This window comes from Puma concolor, chromosome D4, assembly GCF_028749965.1.
Source record: "Puma concolor isolate L17-30 chromosome D4, mPumCon1.1.hap2, whole genome shotgun sequence".
NCBI lineage: Eukaryota > Metazoa > Chordata > Mammalia > Carnivora > Felidae > Puma > Puma concolor.
Window position 1 is genome coordinate 63,972,428 of NC_141679.1, and position 19,302 is coordinate 63,991,729.

Here is a 19,302-nt window from a genome sequence, read left to right on the forward strand (position 1 = left end):
TCCGTTGACTTAACTTATTTTCCTCTCTTCTCCCTAGTCCCAGGATATACCATTGCCTAGAATCTCCTGTAATGACTTCTTGGAATTATAGTTTTTGTCATAAAAAAAAAATTAAGTAAAGCAAGGGAGACAGATTATTATTAAAAATTATGGTCAAAAAAATTAGTGAATCAGAAAACAATAGAATAATAAATAAGATCAGGAGCTAATTCTTAGAAAAGTAGAATGTGCAACCCCCTAGATAGTCTAATATAAGAAAGGCAGGAGTAAAAAGAAAAAAAAAGTTAAAACACATACATATAAGGAAAAATACATAAACCTATAGAAGTCTATATGGTATTTTTATTTGAATTGTATTTACAATTCTGTGCCAGTAAGTGCTTGCACCTCAATAAAATTGGTAACATTTTATGAAAAGGTAATTTACTAACAATGCCCTAAAAAGATGTAGAAAATCCGAATAGTGAATAAAGATAGAATAAACTTTTTAAACATGTCTAAAATTTATCTCACAAAATATACTGAGGACACATAGCTATAGTATAAATTCCTTCAAACTTTCAAGGAATGGAAAAGTCATAATTCTATAAAATGTTCCAGGCCCTAAAAATAAAAAGCTTTTTAGTGCACATTACAAAGCAAGAAAATATGGATTTTAAACACTGAGAAAGTGTGCATGCACACCCACAAAAGCACCCCCAATAGCAAAAACAATCTCACTTTCTTTTTTTTAAATTTTTTTTTTCAACGTTTATTTTTTTTTTGGGACAGAGAGAGACAGAGCATGAATGGGGGAGGGGCAGAGAGAGAGGGAGACACAGAATCGGAAACAGGCTCCAGGCTCCGAGCCATCAGCCCAGAGCCTGACGCGGGGCTTGAACTCACGGACCGCGAGATCGTGACCTGGCTGAAGTCGGACGCTTAACCAACTGCGCCAGCCAGGCACCCCAACAATCTCACTTTCAAATATTGATGCAAGCATATAGAAAAAGATTGACAGATTTGTCTACCTAGAAATGAGCATTTCTAACAAAAGAAAAAGTAAAGACTGCAAAAAGTTTACAGCATATAGGACTCAAATGTAAATATCCTTAATACTTAAGAAAATGAGCTTCCCAAAATAAAAATGGGAAAGGGCAAGAATAGACAATTAACAAAACAATGACTGTGCATGTAAACATTTCTAAACTCATCAATTATCCAAAGAAAAGTAGTTTTTACAAGTACAGCATTTTCCCCTATAAATTTTCCAAATGTTTTAAAGACAGAGAGCCATGTTGCTGAAGGTGTAGATACTTTCATACAGTTCTAGTTGAAGTGTAGACTGCTATTTTCTTTTTAAAGCGTAGCTTGTCAAAGATGTATTAAGAGTTGATAAACTTCAGACTCAGCCAGTAATTCCATTCCCTGAATTTATGTTAAGGAAATGATCAGTTTTATATAAATACAAGGATTTGTGTTTTGGGGATGTTCATTTAGGCAATAGTTTCCGTGAAAAACTTGGAACTAGCTAAATACACAGTACTAGGGGCTTGTATAAATACATTGTGAGGCAGTCGTGTTTTTGAAACACCTTTAGTAGCAATGAAACATGGTTTTGATTTAATGTTAAGATTTTTTTTAAGGGCTAAAAAAATTGTATATACTATTGCGTATAAAATCTTTCTCCCTTTCACAAGAGAATCTGACCATATCTTAATTTTCTGGGTCTATTTCCCTAGAAAAAGGAAAAAGGTGGTACGTATCAACTGTGTTGCTAGGCCAAATTAACCCCTGATTGGTGAATTGCATCTGGACTCAGAGAACTATAATTACCCGAGGAGGTGCCATGCTATGACTTCTAAGTGCAATGACTCTGGGACCTTGGAAGCTGTGTCTGTGGAGTTGCTACACCATATGCTGACTCCTACAGGGCATGAGGCTTTTAAGCCACAGCGGCTCCTTCATCCTCTGATATGTCTATGATCTCTTGCACCTGAGCTATACTGCTCTGCTGGACCACTGTGAGGACCCGTGCTGGAAAGGAGCACGTGATGTTTCCCTGCTGGCGAGCTATGGTTCCTTCCAAGTAGACCAATGCCAAATGTAGCATGTGGTTGTCTGTGGGTCTGAACATTTAATGACTCCAAGAAGATACCTCGTGTGTATGTTGCAAGTATAATCCCAAAGTTATATATAAAAAGACTAGTAAGAAATAAACTAAACTACTAAATAAACTAAATTAAAAATGTACAGTTATTATCTGTGAGTGCTAATGGTACAGTTAATTTTTTTCTTCTCTTTTATACTTTTATATGTTGCTTTCCAAATTCTACATGAATGTATAGTATTTTCAAGTCAAAAGATACATTTTTAAAACATTATATACGCCCATTCTTCTGGCAAAAATTATGAAAAGGCCAATTTTTAATAAGACTTAAAAATGGCGACTCTAATGAACAAAAACACACATGGCCCAAAACAAAAACGAAAAACAAAAATAGGAAAACAGAACTTTGTGGAGAACTTTCTCCTCTCTCTGGGAAAAAATGATACCTCTTTGCTTTTAAGGTTTTTAGCAGAAACTGTTCCTTTTCCCCAAATGACAAAGTCAAGGGGTATGGTAAATAAACAGTGAGCTAAGGACTAAGAACCTAACCTACAGCTCTATTCTAGCTCTCAAGTATGGAACACTTTCCATTTCTTTGCTTCTCTGGGTGAAAAATGTGACCAGTAATGCTAGCAGGTCCCTAAGATACAAGCTGAGGAATATTCCATAAATGATGATTATAAGAATGACATCTTTTAATTTATTATATTCTGTAGTCCTTGCCTAATTATCCTCCCAGCATCCCAGTGAAATAGAAAAGAGACATCCCAAAGAACATAGAGAAAGGGTGTGGTTCAAATTCCCTTCATTTTTGAGTTGAGAACCTTGAGACTTAGCCAAATTAATTTGCTGAAGTTCCAGCTAGTTCTGTATGTTACTGGACAGATAGCCACCCATTTGGTTCCACTTTTATTTTCCTCCCAAATGAGGGTCACTGCTAGGAGCCAAAACCGATTACAGTTGACAGGTTAATGGCAGAGAGCCCTGTGGCCTCGGAACCCTGCTGACAGTGCTGGGTGTTCCCCTAAGACCTGAAAAAAAGGTCCTCTAAGGTTTCTATCCTTAGAAAACAGAGCTCTTCTGATGTTCAGGAAATTTTTCTGGGAGGAAGGAACTGTGTTCATTTCTTCTGTCCCATTCTAGGGAGGTATGGCTTGTCCGAGAGCAGCCTTTGTTGGGCCACTGGGATCAAGATCCCAAGTGTCAAACTCAGCACAGCCCCTGCTTCTGAGTACACATCCTTCATTCCCTTCACACTGCAGAGTCCTCCTATCTCAGGTTTCATATGTCAGGAGAGGCAAGAATCCCAGTCATGGCTTTGCCTCCAATAATTGTGTGGCCTCTGGTACATCATGTTCCCTCTATGGGTTGGATTTCTCATCTGTAAATAAAAGGAGGGGTTAGGCTAGTGATCTCCAAGATCTTTCTAGATCTAATATTCCATGAAAGCTTAAAAAAAAAAAAAAGCATTCTGATTGGAAAGCTCCACAAGTCAGATTCCCAATCCCCAAATCTCACCTTTCTTTCTGGAGTTTGGTTTTATACTCTGTGCCTGGTCAGGTGTTTCACAGAACTGCATAGAGTTTCTGTTGTTTATTCCTCCTTAAATCCATTTCCTGTTTTCACTGGAGTAGAAAAAAGGCAAGATCCCGCTGGGGTGACTTGTGTGACATTAACTAATGGCAATTTTCAAAAAAGTAGCTCAACCTGGACTTGTCCTTGGTTTTCTGTGCCTTCTGAAGCACATTAGCCTTAGAAAAACCTAGCACCTTACACTTCTGTGTGTCTGGACCTTAACAATCCCACTCACGACTACAGGGACACACAAGAAATGCACAAGGGAAAAGACTCTGCCGAGTGTTTGACCTGTCATTTCCTATTTCTCCTTTTGTGCTCTGCTGTCAGAAGAGATCAGCATCATGTTGAGGCGAGGCCACATGGGATAAACTGTACAGGGACAGGCCAGTGCTGTCTCAGATCTTCAGGAAAGGTTAGAGCTTGGGCAATTTATTATGTCCAGAACTGTTTAGCCAAAAGTGGTAGCCCACGCTTCCAAGAGATCTGCAGGGTGCATTCTAACCAGTGTGGAAACCCTGGATGACTACTGCCTCTGGCCTCCTAAATAAACTTGTATGCTCAGAGTTAAGGGCAGGGAGCCTGTTTGGATAAGAGGATTTAACTCAGTGGAGAATCTGATTTACTTTTATTTTACCTCAGCCCCAGTACCACAAGGCATGAGGAAATGGCTATTAAACACTTTCCTTGACCTCACAACAAAGTGACAGGGGAGTATTTAGTATTGAAGCTGCAGAACATTTGACGCCTAGCCCAAGAGAATGGAAACAGCTCGCAGTTTGCATGCAAGTGTGCACGCACACATACATAAGACTAGTCTAGAATTTCCTAGGAAAAGGAAGAGACAAACACAATTTGATAGAAGGGCACAATTTGGAGGAAATTGTGAATCTTCATTTGGGAGGTTTCCGGACCCTAAGCTCTTGGAGTGAATATAAAAGCCCGAAGCACAGTGTGGAACAGAGTGGGCTCTCACTAAATGCAGGTCTGTTGGCTGACTGGCGTGGGACGCAGCTGCTGAAGCAAAAGAGACATTGTGGGACCTTGCAGTGCCTCATAATCTGCCTCTTCCAGGCTCTGAACAATCTCGTCTGTTGAAGCCCCTTTTAACACTTTATAATTCACATCTTTTTCCCTTTGTATATTATAACGTGACTTCTTTTTTGTTTGTTTTTTACCATGAGTCCTTCATTTTGTTATTGCTGAAGCTAGTGTACTTAGTCTTTACAATTACACTTTTTTCTGGGAAAGGTTTATAGATATACCCATTAATTGTTGTGGATTTTTTAAAAATAAAAAATTCATTTCCCCATCTTCTGTCTATGCTGAATGTGAGTGCTCTCAATTCTTTAACAGATTATTTCTTCTCCTGACGTCATCCCAGCGAGCGATTTGCTTACTGTCTTTGAGATGTCCCTTCCAATGATTGGTGATGATTGTGTTAAGGAGCTTTGATAATTTGCTTCTTGAAAAGACCGTTTGCCTAAAAATATATGCTGGTCAATTCAGTTAGTTATCACAATGCATTTTACTTTTTATTGAGAGCAGTGTTTTACCTAACCCACTATAAATTCCAGTTTCTCTTATTTCCACTGTCCAGGAGAAAAGGCATAAGAGACTACTATGCTTTAGAAATATAGCATCCCACCTTGTTATACTATAACACGTGTCATATAACATAACATGGTATTTTATAACAAGTGTCAACTGAAGCCTGCCTTCTAAATGGGTAGTTGGGTAGTTGCGTCCCCTGGATTAACACCAGTAGGGAGGCTCCAATCTATAAACACTTATTATCCCAGTTGCTGAACAATTTTCAAAATGCCATCATGCAAATGACCTTAATTCTATTGAAGCTTGGATCTTTAAAAGGCATAGGAAGTGTCTAGGGCTGAATTTCTTACTTACACTTGGATGTAAGAAAGCAGAAAGCTCGAGCTCTTGAACCAACCAGGGCTCAGCATTTGAAAGGACCAGGATGCCTCCGCAGATCTGGGTTGTCGATAGATGGCCCTTGTTGGGGAGGATTAGAGCAGAATGTAAAGACATTGGCAGTCAGGGCTGGCAGCACAATCTGTGCATTTTAAATTTCCTGGGCCACTAAACAAAATCTACTGCAAAAGCATGTCTCCCTTTCTTGGAAATGCTCATGACTATGGAAGCCTCTCAGGAGAATGTTGGGAGCATCTTAAAAATCCCTGGGAGTGAAAGCCCTGAAGCTATTTAGACACTAATATTGGGAAGTATGCAAAGAACCCTCTCTTCTTCCTCAGAGTGTCCTACACAGAAATCCCAGAGAGGGGGCCACCAGTCTCTGTTATTCTTCAGGAACCCAAGTGACAGAGATATCAGGCAACATGATGACTCTGAAGTAGGTTGCATCCATTTTGCTTAAGGGTAGATTACTTGGTGAGAGCAGAGTCCCATAGGACTTTAAAAGTGGAGAGTTTAACCAAATGAATTGAGATTGAAGCCCAACTATATGATTTCAGTTTCCCTTAATCAGCCCTCTCTTGTTAGTTCCTGTCGTAAAGGCAAAGATGTTGGAGCTGGAAAAGCACGTTAGAGGTCTTCTTGTTCAACAGATGAGAAACTGAGGCCCAGAGAGGTCAAGCGACTGGTTCAAGATCAAATACCTGGTCAGGGACAGAGCAGAGATAGAATCATACCATGTTTGCTTACTCCAGGACTAGAGACAATGATTTATTTTTATTTTTTTTAATGTTTATTTATTTTTGAGAGATAGAGTGCAAGCCGGGATGAGCCAGAGAGAGAGAAAGACACAGAATCTCAGCAGGCTCCAGGCTCCGAGCTGCCAGCACAGAGCCCGACACGGGGCTCGAACTCACGAACCACAAGATCATGATCTGAGCCGAAGTCAGAGACAATGATTCTTTTTAAATCCATCTCAACATTCTGGCCTTAGACAGACCAGGAAGTAAAAACAACAAACATTCCTTGAGTACCTATAGATGCTTTAACATACATTTTTTAATACTGTCAACTATTTGCTGATATAGCTATTACCCTCATATTCAAAATCATAAAAAAAGAAAGAAAAACTGGGGCTCAGAAAGTTTCAATTATTACTTGCCCCCCAATTACACATCAAAAATGGAGAGAGCTGGGTTTTCAGCTCTACAGCCCACATTCAAGAAACAGCAATGGCTTTGATCTTGCCAAGTACCAGAGCTACAACTAGCATATGTGTGCACCCAAAACATATAGTGCAGGAGTTCTAGATGCCCTTTTTAGTGACAACCACATATAACGTGCAGTGAAACCCCCTTACAATATGAGATTGTCATACATCTTCCAGTGACTTTTTTCTGCAAACTGTTTATATTTTGAAATCTGAAAACTGTCCCCTAAATACTGTGTGTTGATATCCTTTATTTATCACTTACCAGATCTTCTGTGAAACATTGTGAAGAAACGAGGTCTAAGAGATAACACACCCAACTGATGCACCATATTCCAGGATTATTTGTTTATTTCTTTGCCATTTGGGTTTTCATATCTGAAATACAACTTTATCAAGCTAGAACAGTTATCCTCATTACTTAAAGTGTACTTACTATTATCTAAATGTCTTATGTCATGTGGGGTTGTAGCTGGCAGAGCTAGGGGATAAGAAATGCATCAATGGAATTCACGTGCAGTTCATTCATTTCCAGATCTAGAGTTTGGCCTTGGTCATTTCTCACCAGAGGGTGTTCTCATTTGCTGTGAGTGATACGATGTTTGTTAGCCAACAATCAGAAAGACCGTAATAGGGCAGCCAGGGACAAGCACATGGTGAGTCCCACATGTCCCATTTACTCTCTGAACAGAGGGGTAGATAGAGGCAGAGTGTGTGTGGCAAAGACACAGATGGGGGAACCCAGCCATTGCCAAAACCAGAGTCCTAAATCTGCCACAATGTACAAAATGGCACTCAATGTGGGCTGGAGGCCTGGCAGGAAAGAAGAGAGACCCCTTCCCTTATCAAGCAGAATTCTCTCTCTCTCTCTCTCTCTCCCTCTCTCTCTCTCTCCCCCCCCCCCAAGCATAATCAGGCCCTATATGAGATTATGGGACCCAATAAATGGACAAATAGCACCCTGTGTGTGGTCAGTAAAATGCAGAAAAATGCACTTCCTTCAGCCCACTCAGTGGAGTCTGAGAACTGGATTGTTTCTTCAGCAACCTTTATGTCCATCACAGTCTTTACTGACAACCAGAAATATCCTCCTATTTCAGTTATAAAATGACCCCCTTCCTCCCTCACTTTCTTCCTCTCTTCCTTATGTGAATATTTATCATCACTTAATATATTCCAAGCATTGTCTGAACTGGGTATATAAGTTGGTAGATATCCTTGCTCTGACTTCTTTTTCTTTTATGCTTCATACCTCAACGGGAATTTGAATATTGCCAGCCAATAATAACAAACCTTGTACTAATTATTACCTTTGACATGAGAGTCTTAGGATTTACTTGTGGATTAGGCCCCATACCCTTTTACATGACAAGTTCTGTTTGGTCTGACATGACTTGTAGTGATTTTGTTGAGATTTTTGTGTGGGTATATGGGTATGCACATGTGTATTTTTAACAAGAATAGGTTGTGTGTAGATGTTTACACACATTTTTTGCCTCCTTTTCCCTCTTGTGTGAGTAGTGGAAAGTCTCACTAAATGGAAAATTTCTAGAATGTGCACATCTCTTTCCTGTAGAGTAAGAATGCTTTGGGCTTCTGAAATGGTTAAGGCAAGCAATGCTTATTTCTTTTCATATTTGTCCTTATGTGTTTATCACCCCCATCCCATTTCCCTCATTTACTTTGTAATCATATGTCACTTAATGACATTACATGATGTATTTATTCAGTTTTTTTGCCCTCCCTACACACACACACACACACACACACACACACACACACACACGACATCTGTTCACGGCTATGCCTCCAGTGCTAAAACAATTCCTGGCAGAGTGGGTTCTCCCTCTCCAAAACTGTTGAATGCAAAATGAGGATATGATGAATTTAGTTTAGAAGAGATAATTCACTTTGTATTACTTGGTCCACAGTTTTCATTTATTCTTAAGCAATACACCAAGAATTGTGTATTTTCCGGTCCATATTGTCAATTCCCTGCAGTGTTCATCTTCAGAGAAATAAAGGTCAGAGGTCAGAGTCTATAAGGTCAGATTCTACCTAGAAGTAGGTCCTCTAAAGATTCAATCTTTTGTTTATTCAACAAGTATTAATTGAGCCTACCAGACCTTGTTCTAAGCACCATACAAGGAATGGCACAAGTCCTTCCCATAAGAATATTGTAGTCAAATGAAGTAGGACACACAAACAATAATTGCAGTTAAGTGGGTAGATGTCAAGAGAGAGATCTGTATAACATGTTGTGGGAGCAATGACAAGACAGGGTCTCTCTTTTCCCGAGGGGATCTGGTAAAGGCTTTGGGGAGGGTAGTGACATTTTCACTGGGTCCAGAAGGATAAATAATAGAAATTATTTTTTGTTCTTTATAGTCTACCTCATTACACCTGTGTTCCAAAAGACCTTCCTTAATCTGGTGTGCTTCATTCAACATTGAATAACTATGATGTACCTTACACTGGGCTAAGCCGGGGGATGCTGTAGGGAGGGGATAGTAACTAAGAATACCAGGACATCCCATAACAAAGAACAACAATAATAATATGTAACCATTTCTGATAAGAAATAGAAAAGAGAAACGCAAGGTAAGAAATTCACGTATAACAAGAATGCCTGAGCTAGTCTGTGGAATCAGAGAAAACTCCCTCAAGGAAATACTGTTTCATGTATCCAAGCATGCATGAATCCATCCCCATCTGTTCAGTAAGATAAAAAACCAGCAATACGCTTCCATCACGTACAGTAAGGACAAACAAAACCCTTTGGCACCTTATTTTAGCAGAGATAGGTCTTACTGGAAAAGAAGGAGGGCTGAGTTCTTAAAGCTATTCAGATATTTGTACATGACAGAGCATCATCTCATTGTTAATTCCAAGGGACATTAGGCACAAAATATTTTTAACTCAGAACAACCATACTTCAACGCCACCTGCCAAAGTGATACATGCCATTGTGTGCCTGTCTGACCCCAAATACTGTCTACTCCTGCCAACTTCCCACCTCCTTCTGACTTGCCTCTAGTGCTATTTCCACAACACCATTCTGTCTTGTACTTTAATAGCATCTGAGTTTTTCAGTATTTAAAACATATTACGCTTAACTTGTTTTGTTTTCTATGTTCTCAATATTAAACACAGATGCAACAAATATTTTTATTGAGTCACTACTTAGTAAAAGTGTAAGCAGTTGAGATGAAGACCATGGAGCCAGGTCTTCTTGGCTTCAGAGCCAGGGTTTGTGACTTACTAGCTCTGACCTTAGACAAATTATTGAATCCCTCTGTGCCTCAGGTGTTACATTTGTACAATCAAGATAACACTTGTGCATGGAATTATGTGTAAAGGCCACATTCTAGTGCTGCCTCCAACACTGACTATGTGTGGCCAAGCACTGAGACCTTTGGTGTCCTAGATCATCAAAGGGAAAATATCTGTAAATGGTTCCAATTTTATAATTTTATAGTTTCATTTCCACACCCTGTGCCATTCATGATGTTGCCACCTTTATCCATCTATTCCATAATGACGGAAGGAATATAAGGAATGGGAATTCTTAACGTATTGATAAAGTTTATCTAACACCATAAGCATGTACATAGCAAAGAAGAACATCTATAGGATCACATTCTTCTGGGAAAATGTTGAAATTGGGATTAGGAAAATAAAAATGGCATGTGATGTGGTGGAAAGTGTGGACTTTAGAATTTAGTTGTCCTGGATACCAATCCCAGTGCCCCCACATGCCAATTGTATGCTATGGGAGGTCCTGAATGTTCTATCTTCCCCAGCAAAGCAAGGGTAATAATACTTATACTAGGAATCTTACAAGCATGAAAAATACTATGATGAAGTGCCTGACACATAGTTTTCAATAGATGATGGTAATTAGCAACTTTTTATTCTTTGTTGGTGGTTCTCAGTCTTCACTTGTGGCAGAGTTGGTGACAACTTACCTCATGCTAGTTCCTTATTTTTTTTTTTTTTTGAGAGACAGAGAGAGAGCAAGCCTGAGTGGGGGAGGGGGAGAGGGCGAGGGAGAGAGAGAGTCCCAAGCAGCCTCTACACTCAGCACAGAGCCTGATGGGGGACTCAATTTCACAACCATGAGATCATGAACTGAGCCAAAATCAAGACTCACTTAACCAACTGAGACACCCAGCCACCCTCCCCCGTCAGTTCCTTATTTTAAATAAGAATATACTGTGCTGAGTACTACAAGAGTAATCAAGAAACATAGGTTGTGGCCCCTGTCCTCAGAGAGTTTACAGCCTACACAAAGACATTATAATGTATATAGTAATATATATGTATTAGTTCAAGATAACGAGAGAGAGGTACCAAGGTACCAGTTATAAAGAGACAGTCAACCAGTAAGAGAAATAAAGCTCAAGCCAATATATTCAAGTAAAGATTTATCAGGTGAATAATGTGTTGCCATGTAACAAGGTAATAATTTATTGTTATGTGTGCTTATAATGCCTTGTTAGGCACATGGGGCTGTCCCAGTCATTTCTCATCATTGCAACTCACACATTCAGTTAAAAAAATCAATCCCAGGGACACCTGGGTGGTTCAGTCGATTGAGCGTCGGGCGCTTGATTTCAGCTCAGGTCATGGTCTCGTAGTTTGAGAGATAACAGTGAGGATCCTGCCTGGGATTCTCTCTCTCTCCCTCACCCTCTGCCCCTCCCCCACTCATGCTTGCCTCCTCTCTGTCTCTCTTTCTGTCTCTCAAAATAAATAAATAAACATGAAAAAAATTCAGTCCCAGTGTGAGTGAGCCTTATCATAGTTCCCACTGCAATTCACTATTTCCATTTATGTTTTTATGACCTTAGAATTTAATAATATAGCCTGAAACCTAGCTGAAATTATCAGTTATTGCCACCTCTAATTCTTTTGAAGAATTAAGTACAAATTATGATTTAACTCTCCATCTCTGCAACATGACATCTTTTAAAAGCATTTGGAGCTTCAGAAGTTTTTGTTTTTTAAGGCAACTGGTCTCTTCTGTCAGACAGCTTTCCAACTTGACATTTCTTAAACATTCTTTCTCCAGATTTTTATTGGTGAGATATCCATGTATTTCATAAAGTCAACCAGAGAATCTCTAATTGCCCAGGAGAAAACAATCCTGACCGGAGAATGCTGTTACCTGAACCCCTTACTCCGAAGGATCATAAGATTCATAGGTGAGTATAAAAGCATGCTGAACTGAACCCTCGCCCGCAGGTAAAACCTACTACCCTTACCACAGATGGGCACACTTGATAAAATAAACTAAGCTATGAAAGCATCAACTTTTAAAAGCAACGGTTTCTTTAGGGATTTTCCAGGAAGCACAGAAACCGAGCCTAATCGTAGTGCCATGTCAAATTTTTCATCCTTAAAGTGAAGCAGTACTTATTGTCTTACAAATGATTTCAACTTAGATTTTTTTCCCCCTACACAATATTTATCTGAGATTCCCTCTGGACATATATTTTCATAGTCACCAGCTATTGTCATATACCCTTTAACTGAATCAGGGGAGCTTGTGGGAGCCCAGCAGGGGACACCAATAAAATGAATTTAGAAATAATCAAATTTCCTGACAAAAATTTCCCATCCAGTATAATTTTGTTATGTGGGGAACTCTACGAAGTATGGGCAATCTAATCCATCAGATTCTGGAAAACAAGGTTGGAAGGCAGAATCCATCTGATTCTGCCTTTCCAAGTTTGGAAAACAAATAGTTTTATTAGCATTCATGATAAGAAATAATTAAGGCATGTTCTATATCTGTCCTTCTAGGACTTTTATAAAAATGTCTGAGGTGGTGTGGATAATGACTATAGATTTGGGGATGAGTGTATATATGGGTATAGGTAGGAATATACCTATATATATTCCTACCTCTGATTAGATCTTCATGGGAGCCAGGATAAAACTCCCGAGTGTGATCATAGCCGGTATTGAAACAAGCTGTGATACTAGTGAGAACCTACAGAACTGACAACTGGGAAAGTGAAGTCCAGAATATGGCATGCTCTAAACTCTTGGTTTTCCTTAATCCTGTTTTTTCCCCGCTGTAGGAGAAAGGGTTGAATTTCCTCAAGTCATAGGCAAATGACCACATTAAAATCAAATATGCAATAACTTCTATGATCAGAGTAGAAATGAGGGACATAGTACAGCGGGAAGTCTAAGAAAATCTAATTTCAAAGAAGCAACCCTTAACATTAAAATAGTCTTCAGCATCTACTGATGGTATTTGCAGAATGACCTGTGGCAGTCTGTAATCAGCTCACTGGGTAATCCCCTAATCAATACAATGTCATCTCTGTCTATGAGTTCACTCATTCCAAACAGTGGTGCCTTTCAAAGATGTTCGGAGTTCGGTCACTTCCCACCAGAGTGGCGAGGTAACAAATCATCGAGGAGAAAACAAAAGGAGAAAAGAGAATATTTATTATCAGTAGAGTGGAGTAGATGCTTTACAAACATTTCATTTAATCCACCCAACACCCAATAAGGTAATTGATAATCCTAATTGTACAAGTGAAGATCTGATATAAAATGGGATGAAGTAACTTTTCCCAAGGAGTATGAGAGTGCCTGTGTATGTATATAGACACATTTACATAATTTGATTGGAGAAGATTTCATGTTCACTGCCTGATCATATAATGGAGCAAGTTATTCAAAGCAGAAGGTTATTAGACTATAATTAAGCAGAGATATCTTTATAAAAGTCACTGTTGTTTTTCCTTGGCAAAGATAATTTATACCTATTTGGGATCCACCCCAGCTGGGGCAGAGTCCAAAGAATAGAAATTGTAACTGATATCTGTCATTTATACAGACCTGCCTGTATGCATTGTCAGGGCAAGACTTTGTTCACGGAGGGATGCCAAAAGGCCCCCACCATCCAGGAACGAACCCTGCCGATTGCCAGCGGTGGTACTTGAAATCCCTACTGTAGTCAGTGCATCGAGCTGAGGTGTGGTTTCAGGAGGACAATTAAATAGAAATGTCTCACCCTAGAGGAACATCAAACTCCCATTTCCATAATCAGTGACACTTTAGTCCATTGGGGTCTATCATAAGCTGACAGAGATACTTCTCACAGGGATGCTTGTGTGGGGAGACAGCCAGCAGGTAGCATGTAAACCTCGGAGAATTAGAGGAACAGCATCAAAAGAGAAGAGAGATTGCTGGCTAAGGAAGCACCTGCTCCATTCTTTTCATCATTTGTTTTATGGCACCAGGATCTGCCCAGTTGCTTAAATCAAAAACCTAGAAGTCACATTAAACCAAAGGAGAACTTGTTAGAAATGTACATTCTTAGGCTCCATTCCATACCTACGGAATCAGAAAGTCTGGGGACGGAGCCTGATAATCTGTGTTTCATGATAGGTCATCCAGGTGATTCTGATGCACTCTGAAGTTTGGGAGCCACAGCTTTAAGCCATTGAAATTTCTTGCCCTGTAAGTGGTCTCCCTCCATCTTGTCTTGCTACGTGGCTCTGTGTACCCCAGCCCTGCAAAAATAACATCCACTGACCACTTTGCACGTGTTTCCGGAGCAAAAGTATGACCAGGTCATTTCCCTGCTTAAATTCTTTCAAAGCATCCCTAGCGTGCTTAACAGTGTGATGCTTTGCCCTGGTTCCTGTTCATGTGCTGCTCCTTCTGCCTATTGCCATCCTCTCGCCCTTACAGCTGACAATCCTGCTCGTTCTCCAACACGCAGCTTACATGTTACCTGTTTACCAACCCAGACAGCTCTCTACCTCCTCTCCCCAGCCCCCACTGAGCCTTACACCTGCATCTTTTATAGGCACTTAAAATTTCACTGTAATTATATAAGACTTTTACTCCTACTAACTTGTGATCCTTCGTAGAGCAGGAACTGTATCTTTTCACTTTTTATCAACAGTATATCAGCAAAATGCCTGGCACATAGTAGGTTTTCATTAATTTTTTCTTTTTTTGGATAAGTAAAGAACAAAGATTACCTGTGTTAAGACACAGATTTGCCTAAAATTGCTTCCATAAATGCTGGTTCTTAAATATTCATTTACCTGCTGTTTAATTAACTTTATTACCACTCTTCAGCTTAGTCCCAGGAAATTAAAGTACATAAGTTAGGCAGTTTCTAAGAGAAGGTGAGAGAAGTCTGTCCTAACTTCATATAGGAGAGTTGAAGGTGTAGGGAAAGGCTATTTATCTTAAGAAGAGTAACATTTTTTTTTAGTACCTGGATTAATGTTTTTTTATAAGAGGAAAAAACATACTACTTAAAAATCCTTTAAATAGGGATGCTTCCTTTGAAAACAATCAAAGTAAACTAAGGCAGTAATCAAATATACTAGAAATGTTATTGTAAAGAGATTAACAGTCTGTTTTTCTGACCTAGTAGCCACCAAAAATGATCAGAAAATGCCAACTGTTTCAGCTAACTCTTCTAATTAAGTTGAAATCCCATGACTTTCTCTTGCCGTTTATGTAATTATTCTAGAGTCCATTACAAATAGTATTTCCCAACAAATACGATCAGCTTCGCATTGCGAAATGACCAGTGAATTAGCAAAATATTTTTAAGCAGAATCATGCTGTATGCTGTCAAAGGTGAGGGAAAAGTTGGAATTCAAATACATTTTTGGCAAGACTAAACTGATATACCCTTTCTGCGTAGCAGTTTGATGGTATATTTCAATAATCTTAAAAACAGCTGTCCTTTTTAACCCAAAATTCTACTTCAAATAATTTATCCTATGGAAATGATCACTGCTATAGATTAATTTTTATGGACTAAAATTATTTTTCATAACCTAAATTAGAAATCTCTCAAGATACAATTTTTTCAAAATAATGCTCCCACCATAAGTTGCAACCTCAGAAAATATTATTTTTAAGAATTTTTAATGAAAAGGGAAATATTCACGATATAATTTTATGTGAAAAAGTCAAGACACTATGAATCTATATTTCAAAATAAGGATACAGTATCATAGGTGTGTATGTGTGTGTTTATTTGTGTGTGGGTATCCCAGAGAAAAAAAGATTGAAGGGAAATACACTAAAAGTTACCTTTGTCACTTCTGAGTGTTAGAAGAATGGTTGAATAATTTTTATCTTTTGCTTTCTATGCTCTAATTTTTAATTTTTATCATCAATATGTATAATTTTAAAATCAGAAAAGAGAGCTAAACATTATTTTTTTAAGGGGCAGGGAGAAGGAGTGGCAAAATAGAGGCTATCCGGAAGGATGGCCATGTCCTTTAACGTGGTCCTCCGTGTAGGAAGCAGAACTGAGCGTGGCACCTTGGCTCTCAGTCTCCCCTAGTCTGGGTGGTGTGGACTTGCACAGCATCCCCTCACTCTACCCCACAGATCCAAATTTAAATTTTCAGTAAGAAAATGGCAAGAATAGTGAAGTCAAAGGGAAAACCTTCAAATGAAGCCATCTCCACCAGTAGACAGATGCAAAGTGTGTTGGCCTTCACAGAGAAGATGGAATTCTTCTGATTCACAGATCCAACAGTAAATTGGTTTTCCCAAAGTTATCATTATAGGAAGGATTCCCAGCCTCCTGAATGTAGGGATGCACCCTCATAAGTGTTCCACCCCTTTCTAAATTGTTGTTTAATTTCTCAAGTTTTGTTTACATGATGTGGGAAGGGTGGAAAAGGATGGCTGAACTAACAAATTTCACCAGCATTTTATAAGAACAGGTGTACCTAAATTAGTAACACGTACTTGGACTTTTCCCTTGCCTCATCATTTTCCTCTCCAGTCCTTTTCTTATACAATCTCTTTGGTATTGCATTAAATTCTACAACAACAACACCCAGATTTAAGTTCTCGAAAGAGATAAACCACTGCGTTCTTTTTTCAGGAGCAAAGACAACATAAGGAAGTCACATTTTCCGAAAAATTCATGAAGATAAGTTTAGTTATATCCTTTTCATTTACAAATATACTTGAGTAAAAGTATTCTTGTAAATATCAATTATTAAACAGTAACTTTTTAATTTAATATTGGAAAGTAATGAATAAAAAGCATTAGAATTTAGTGAGGGTTTTGGGGTTGTTTGCCATGTGGAGGGAAAACTAAACTAACTATCTTCTTGAATAACTAATTTGTTTGAGGTTAAAGGAAAAAAACTCATCTAAATATGTCAAGATTAGACTGTCTATTAGCAACTAAAATAGCCTGTCACCCAGAAGCTATTTATTATGGGCTTTCCATTTGGGATCCTTATAGTTGCTCCATTATTACTTCTAATAAAAATTTAATTAAATACTAAGCAAGTCTTATGCCATTTAGGTCAGGTCTGTGGATGAGGTAGCACTGGGCAGAATAGAAAGTAGCATGGTAAACAGTTAATTCATGTAACACTAATTAATTGCCATAAATTAACTATGATCTAAATGGAGCATGAATATTTTAAATGCAGTTTCAAAGGTCACAGTGTTTTATGGCCATAAGAATTGATACCCTGAGACAAGCTTAATGTCAGCCTTTTTGAGAACTAGAAAATCCTTCTCCATTTGGAAAGTCATTTAAATGTACTTTATCTGAAAAGAGATGTCATTGGATTCAGTAAGTCCATTTCTATGTACCTTCAGTATTTATAATTAAATTATAAACTGGAGGACTGATCATATCCATTCAGCCTTCAACAAATAATTTGTTGGCATCTACCATATGGTAAGCACTGATTAAGGTGTTGAGGACATATTAGTGAACCAAATAGAGATTTATTTGCCCTCATTGAGTTTATATTCCAGTAGGGGAAACTAAGCGTTAAACAAAATAAATAAGTAAATTATAGTGTTCATTAGGAGATAAGTGCCATGGGGAAAAATAATGTAGAAAAAGGAAACAGGGAGTTTGTGGGGATAGATACGTGATTTTAAAGGCTGTCCTACAAAGAGAATTGTCTAGAGTTGGCAGTGACTTCACAGCAGGATAGCGACTGCCTCAGGAACCAAGGTGCCCCGTGAACTAGGCCAGCCCCATGTGCCAACTGAAGAAGCTGAAGTTCCATTCTTTTCTAAAAAATTAGGGTGCCCAGGCACCCAACTTTAGTTCTGAGACAAGAAGCTGAAGAAAAGGGCAAATGCAATGCAGGGCATGGGCTTATAAGCAGATGGAGATATTTCTGGAGCTCAGCAATATAAACCAGAGTTGAAGCTCTAGGATATAGATCAGAAACCAGAGTAGAAGCTCTAGGATATAGATCAGGAGGAGAAAGCCAGGATGGGTCTTAGGGGAAAAAAATGGAACCTCAGTTTCTGGGCTCCGTGAGCAGCCAAGCCACCAGACTTCAAGACTGGCCTGTTTGGTGTTTCCTTCTAGAGAGCAGAGATGCAGGGAGGAGAGGGATACTGAGGCTGGGAGCTCTGAATGACCTAAAAGGCAGAACCAGACCTCTGTTCAGGTCTCCAGAGGTTGTGATGAGGCTGCCTGTGGTTGCTTTGCTCAGTGGACGGAACAAATCTGCTCTCCTTTGAGTGCCATCCTCTGTGAACCAGCACATTACATACAGTCCAGAGCAAGACTCCTACTCCAGACTCTATAGGGTACTCTCATTATCAAGAGGAAAGTTAGTTAGTCATATGAGACTCTAGTGATCCTTCCCTGAGGGTCTTCCCAGCACCAGTGTTTAAAGACTGGACTCTGATGAAAGGAGCAAGTAGATAGCCACTTTCTTACACTTTGCAGATGAGCCAGTGCACATTCATGGCATGTCAGTGAACCTCTCTGCTATAAAGCCATTTCTCAACCTCAGCTCTATTGACCTGTTGAGCCAGATCATTCTTTTCTGCATAGGGTGTTCAGTAGCATCCCTGGCCTCTATACACCAGATGTCAGTAGCACCCCTGACCCACTAGTGTCAATCAAAAATGCCTCTGAACACTGCAAAATGACCCCTGGAAGCAGGACCACCCTCAGTTTTAAAGATTTAGGAAGACAAGTATACTTCAGACTTTTGCTTCAAATGTTACGTGAATATTTTTGCTATGAAGATACTACACACATCACAAAATTAGGCACAGTGAGATACAAAAATACTGTCTGAATATTGGAAATGACTTCCAACAATCGATAAAGGGTGGTTTCAAAGCTTTCTATGTGAAAAATAAAATTTGCAATATATGCAAATATCGAATCACTATACTGCACACTTGAAACTAATGTTCGGGGACCCTGGGTGGCTCAGGCAGCTAAGCGTCCAGCTTCAGCTTAGGTTATGATCTTGTGGTTCACGAGTTCGAGCCTCACATCCGGCTCTGTGCTGACAGCTCAGAGCCTGGAGCCTGCTTCGGATTCTTTGTCTCCCTCTCTCTCTCTGCCCCTCCCCTGCTCACTCTCTTCTCTCTCTCAAAAATAAATAAAACCTTCTCAAAATTAAAAGAAAAGAAATTAATGTTCTATGTCAGTTATACCTTGATTAAAAAAGTGGTGCTTTGGAAACAATTTAAATGG

The 19,302-nt window shown here is 39.1% G+C and overlaps 1 protein-coding gene across 4 annotated transcripts in view; it reads left to right on the forward strand.

The window, feature by feature from the left end:
- Positions 1 to 19,302, forward strand: part of PLPPR1 (phospholipid phosphatase related 1) — a 323,243-nt gene that overhangs the window by 279,461 nt on the left and 24,480 nt on the right. For all 4 annotated transcript variants that reach the window (XM_086683609.1, XM_086683608.1, XM_086683607.1 and 1 more), the window contains one exon: positions 11,881 to 12,013. In XM_086683609.1, the coding sequence (XP_086539735.1) occupies positions 11,881 to 12,013 (133 nt within the window). The remainder of the gene's footprint in view (positions 1 to 11,880; positions 12,014 to 19,302) is intronic.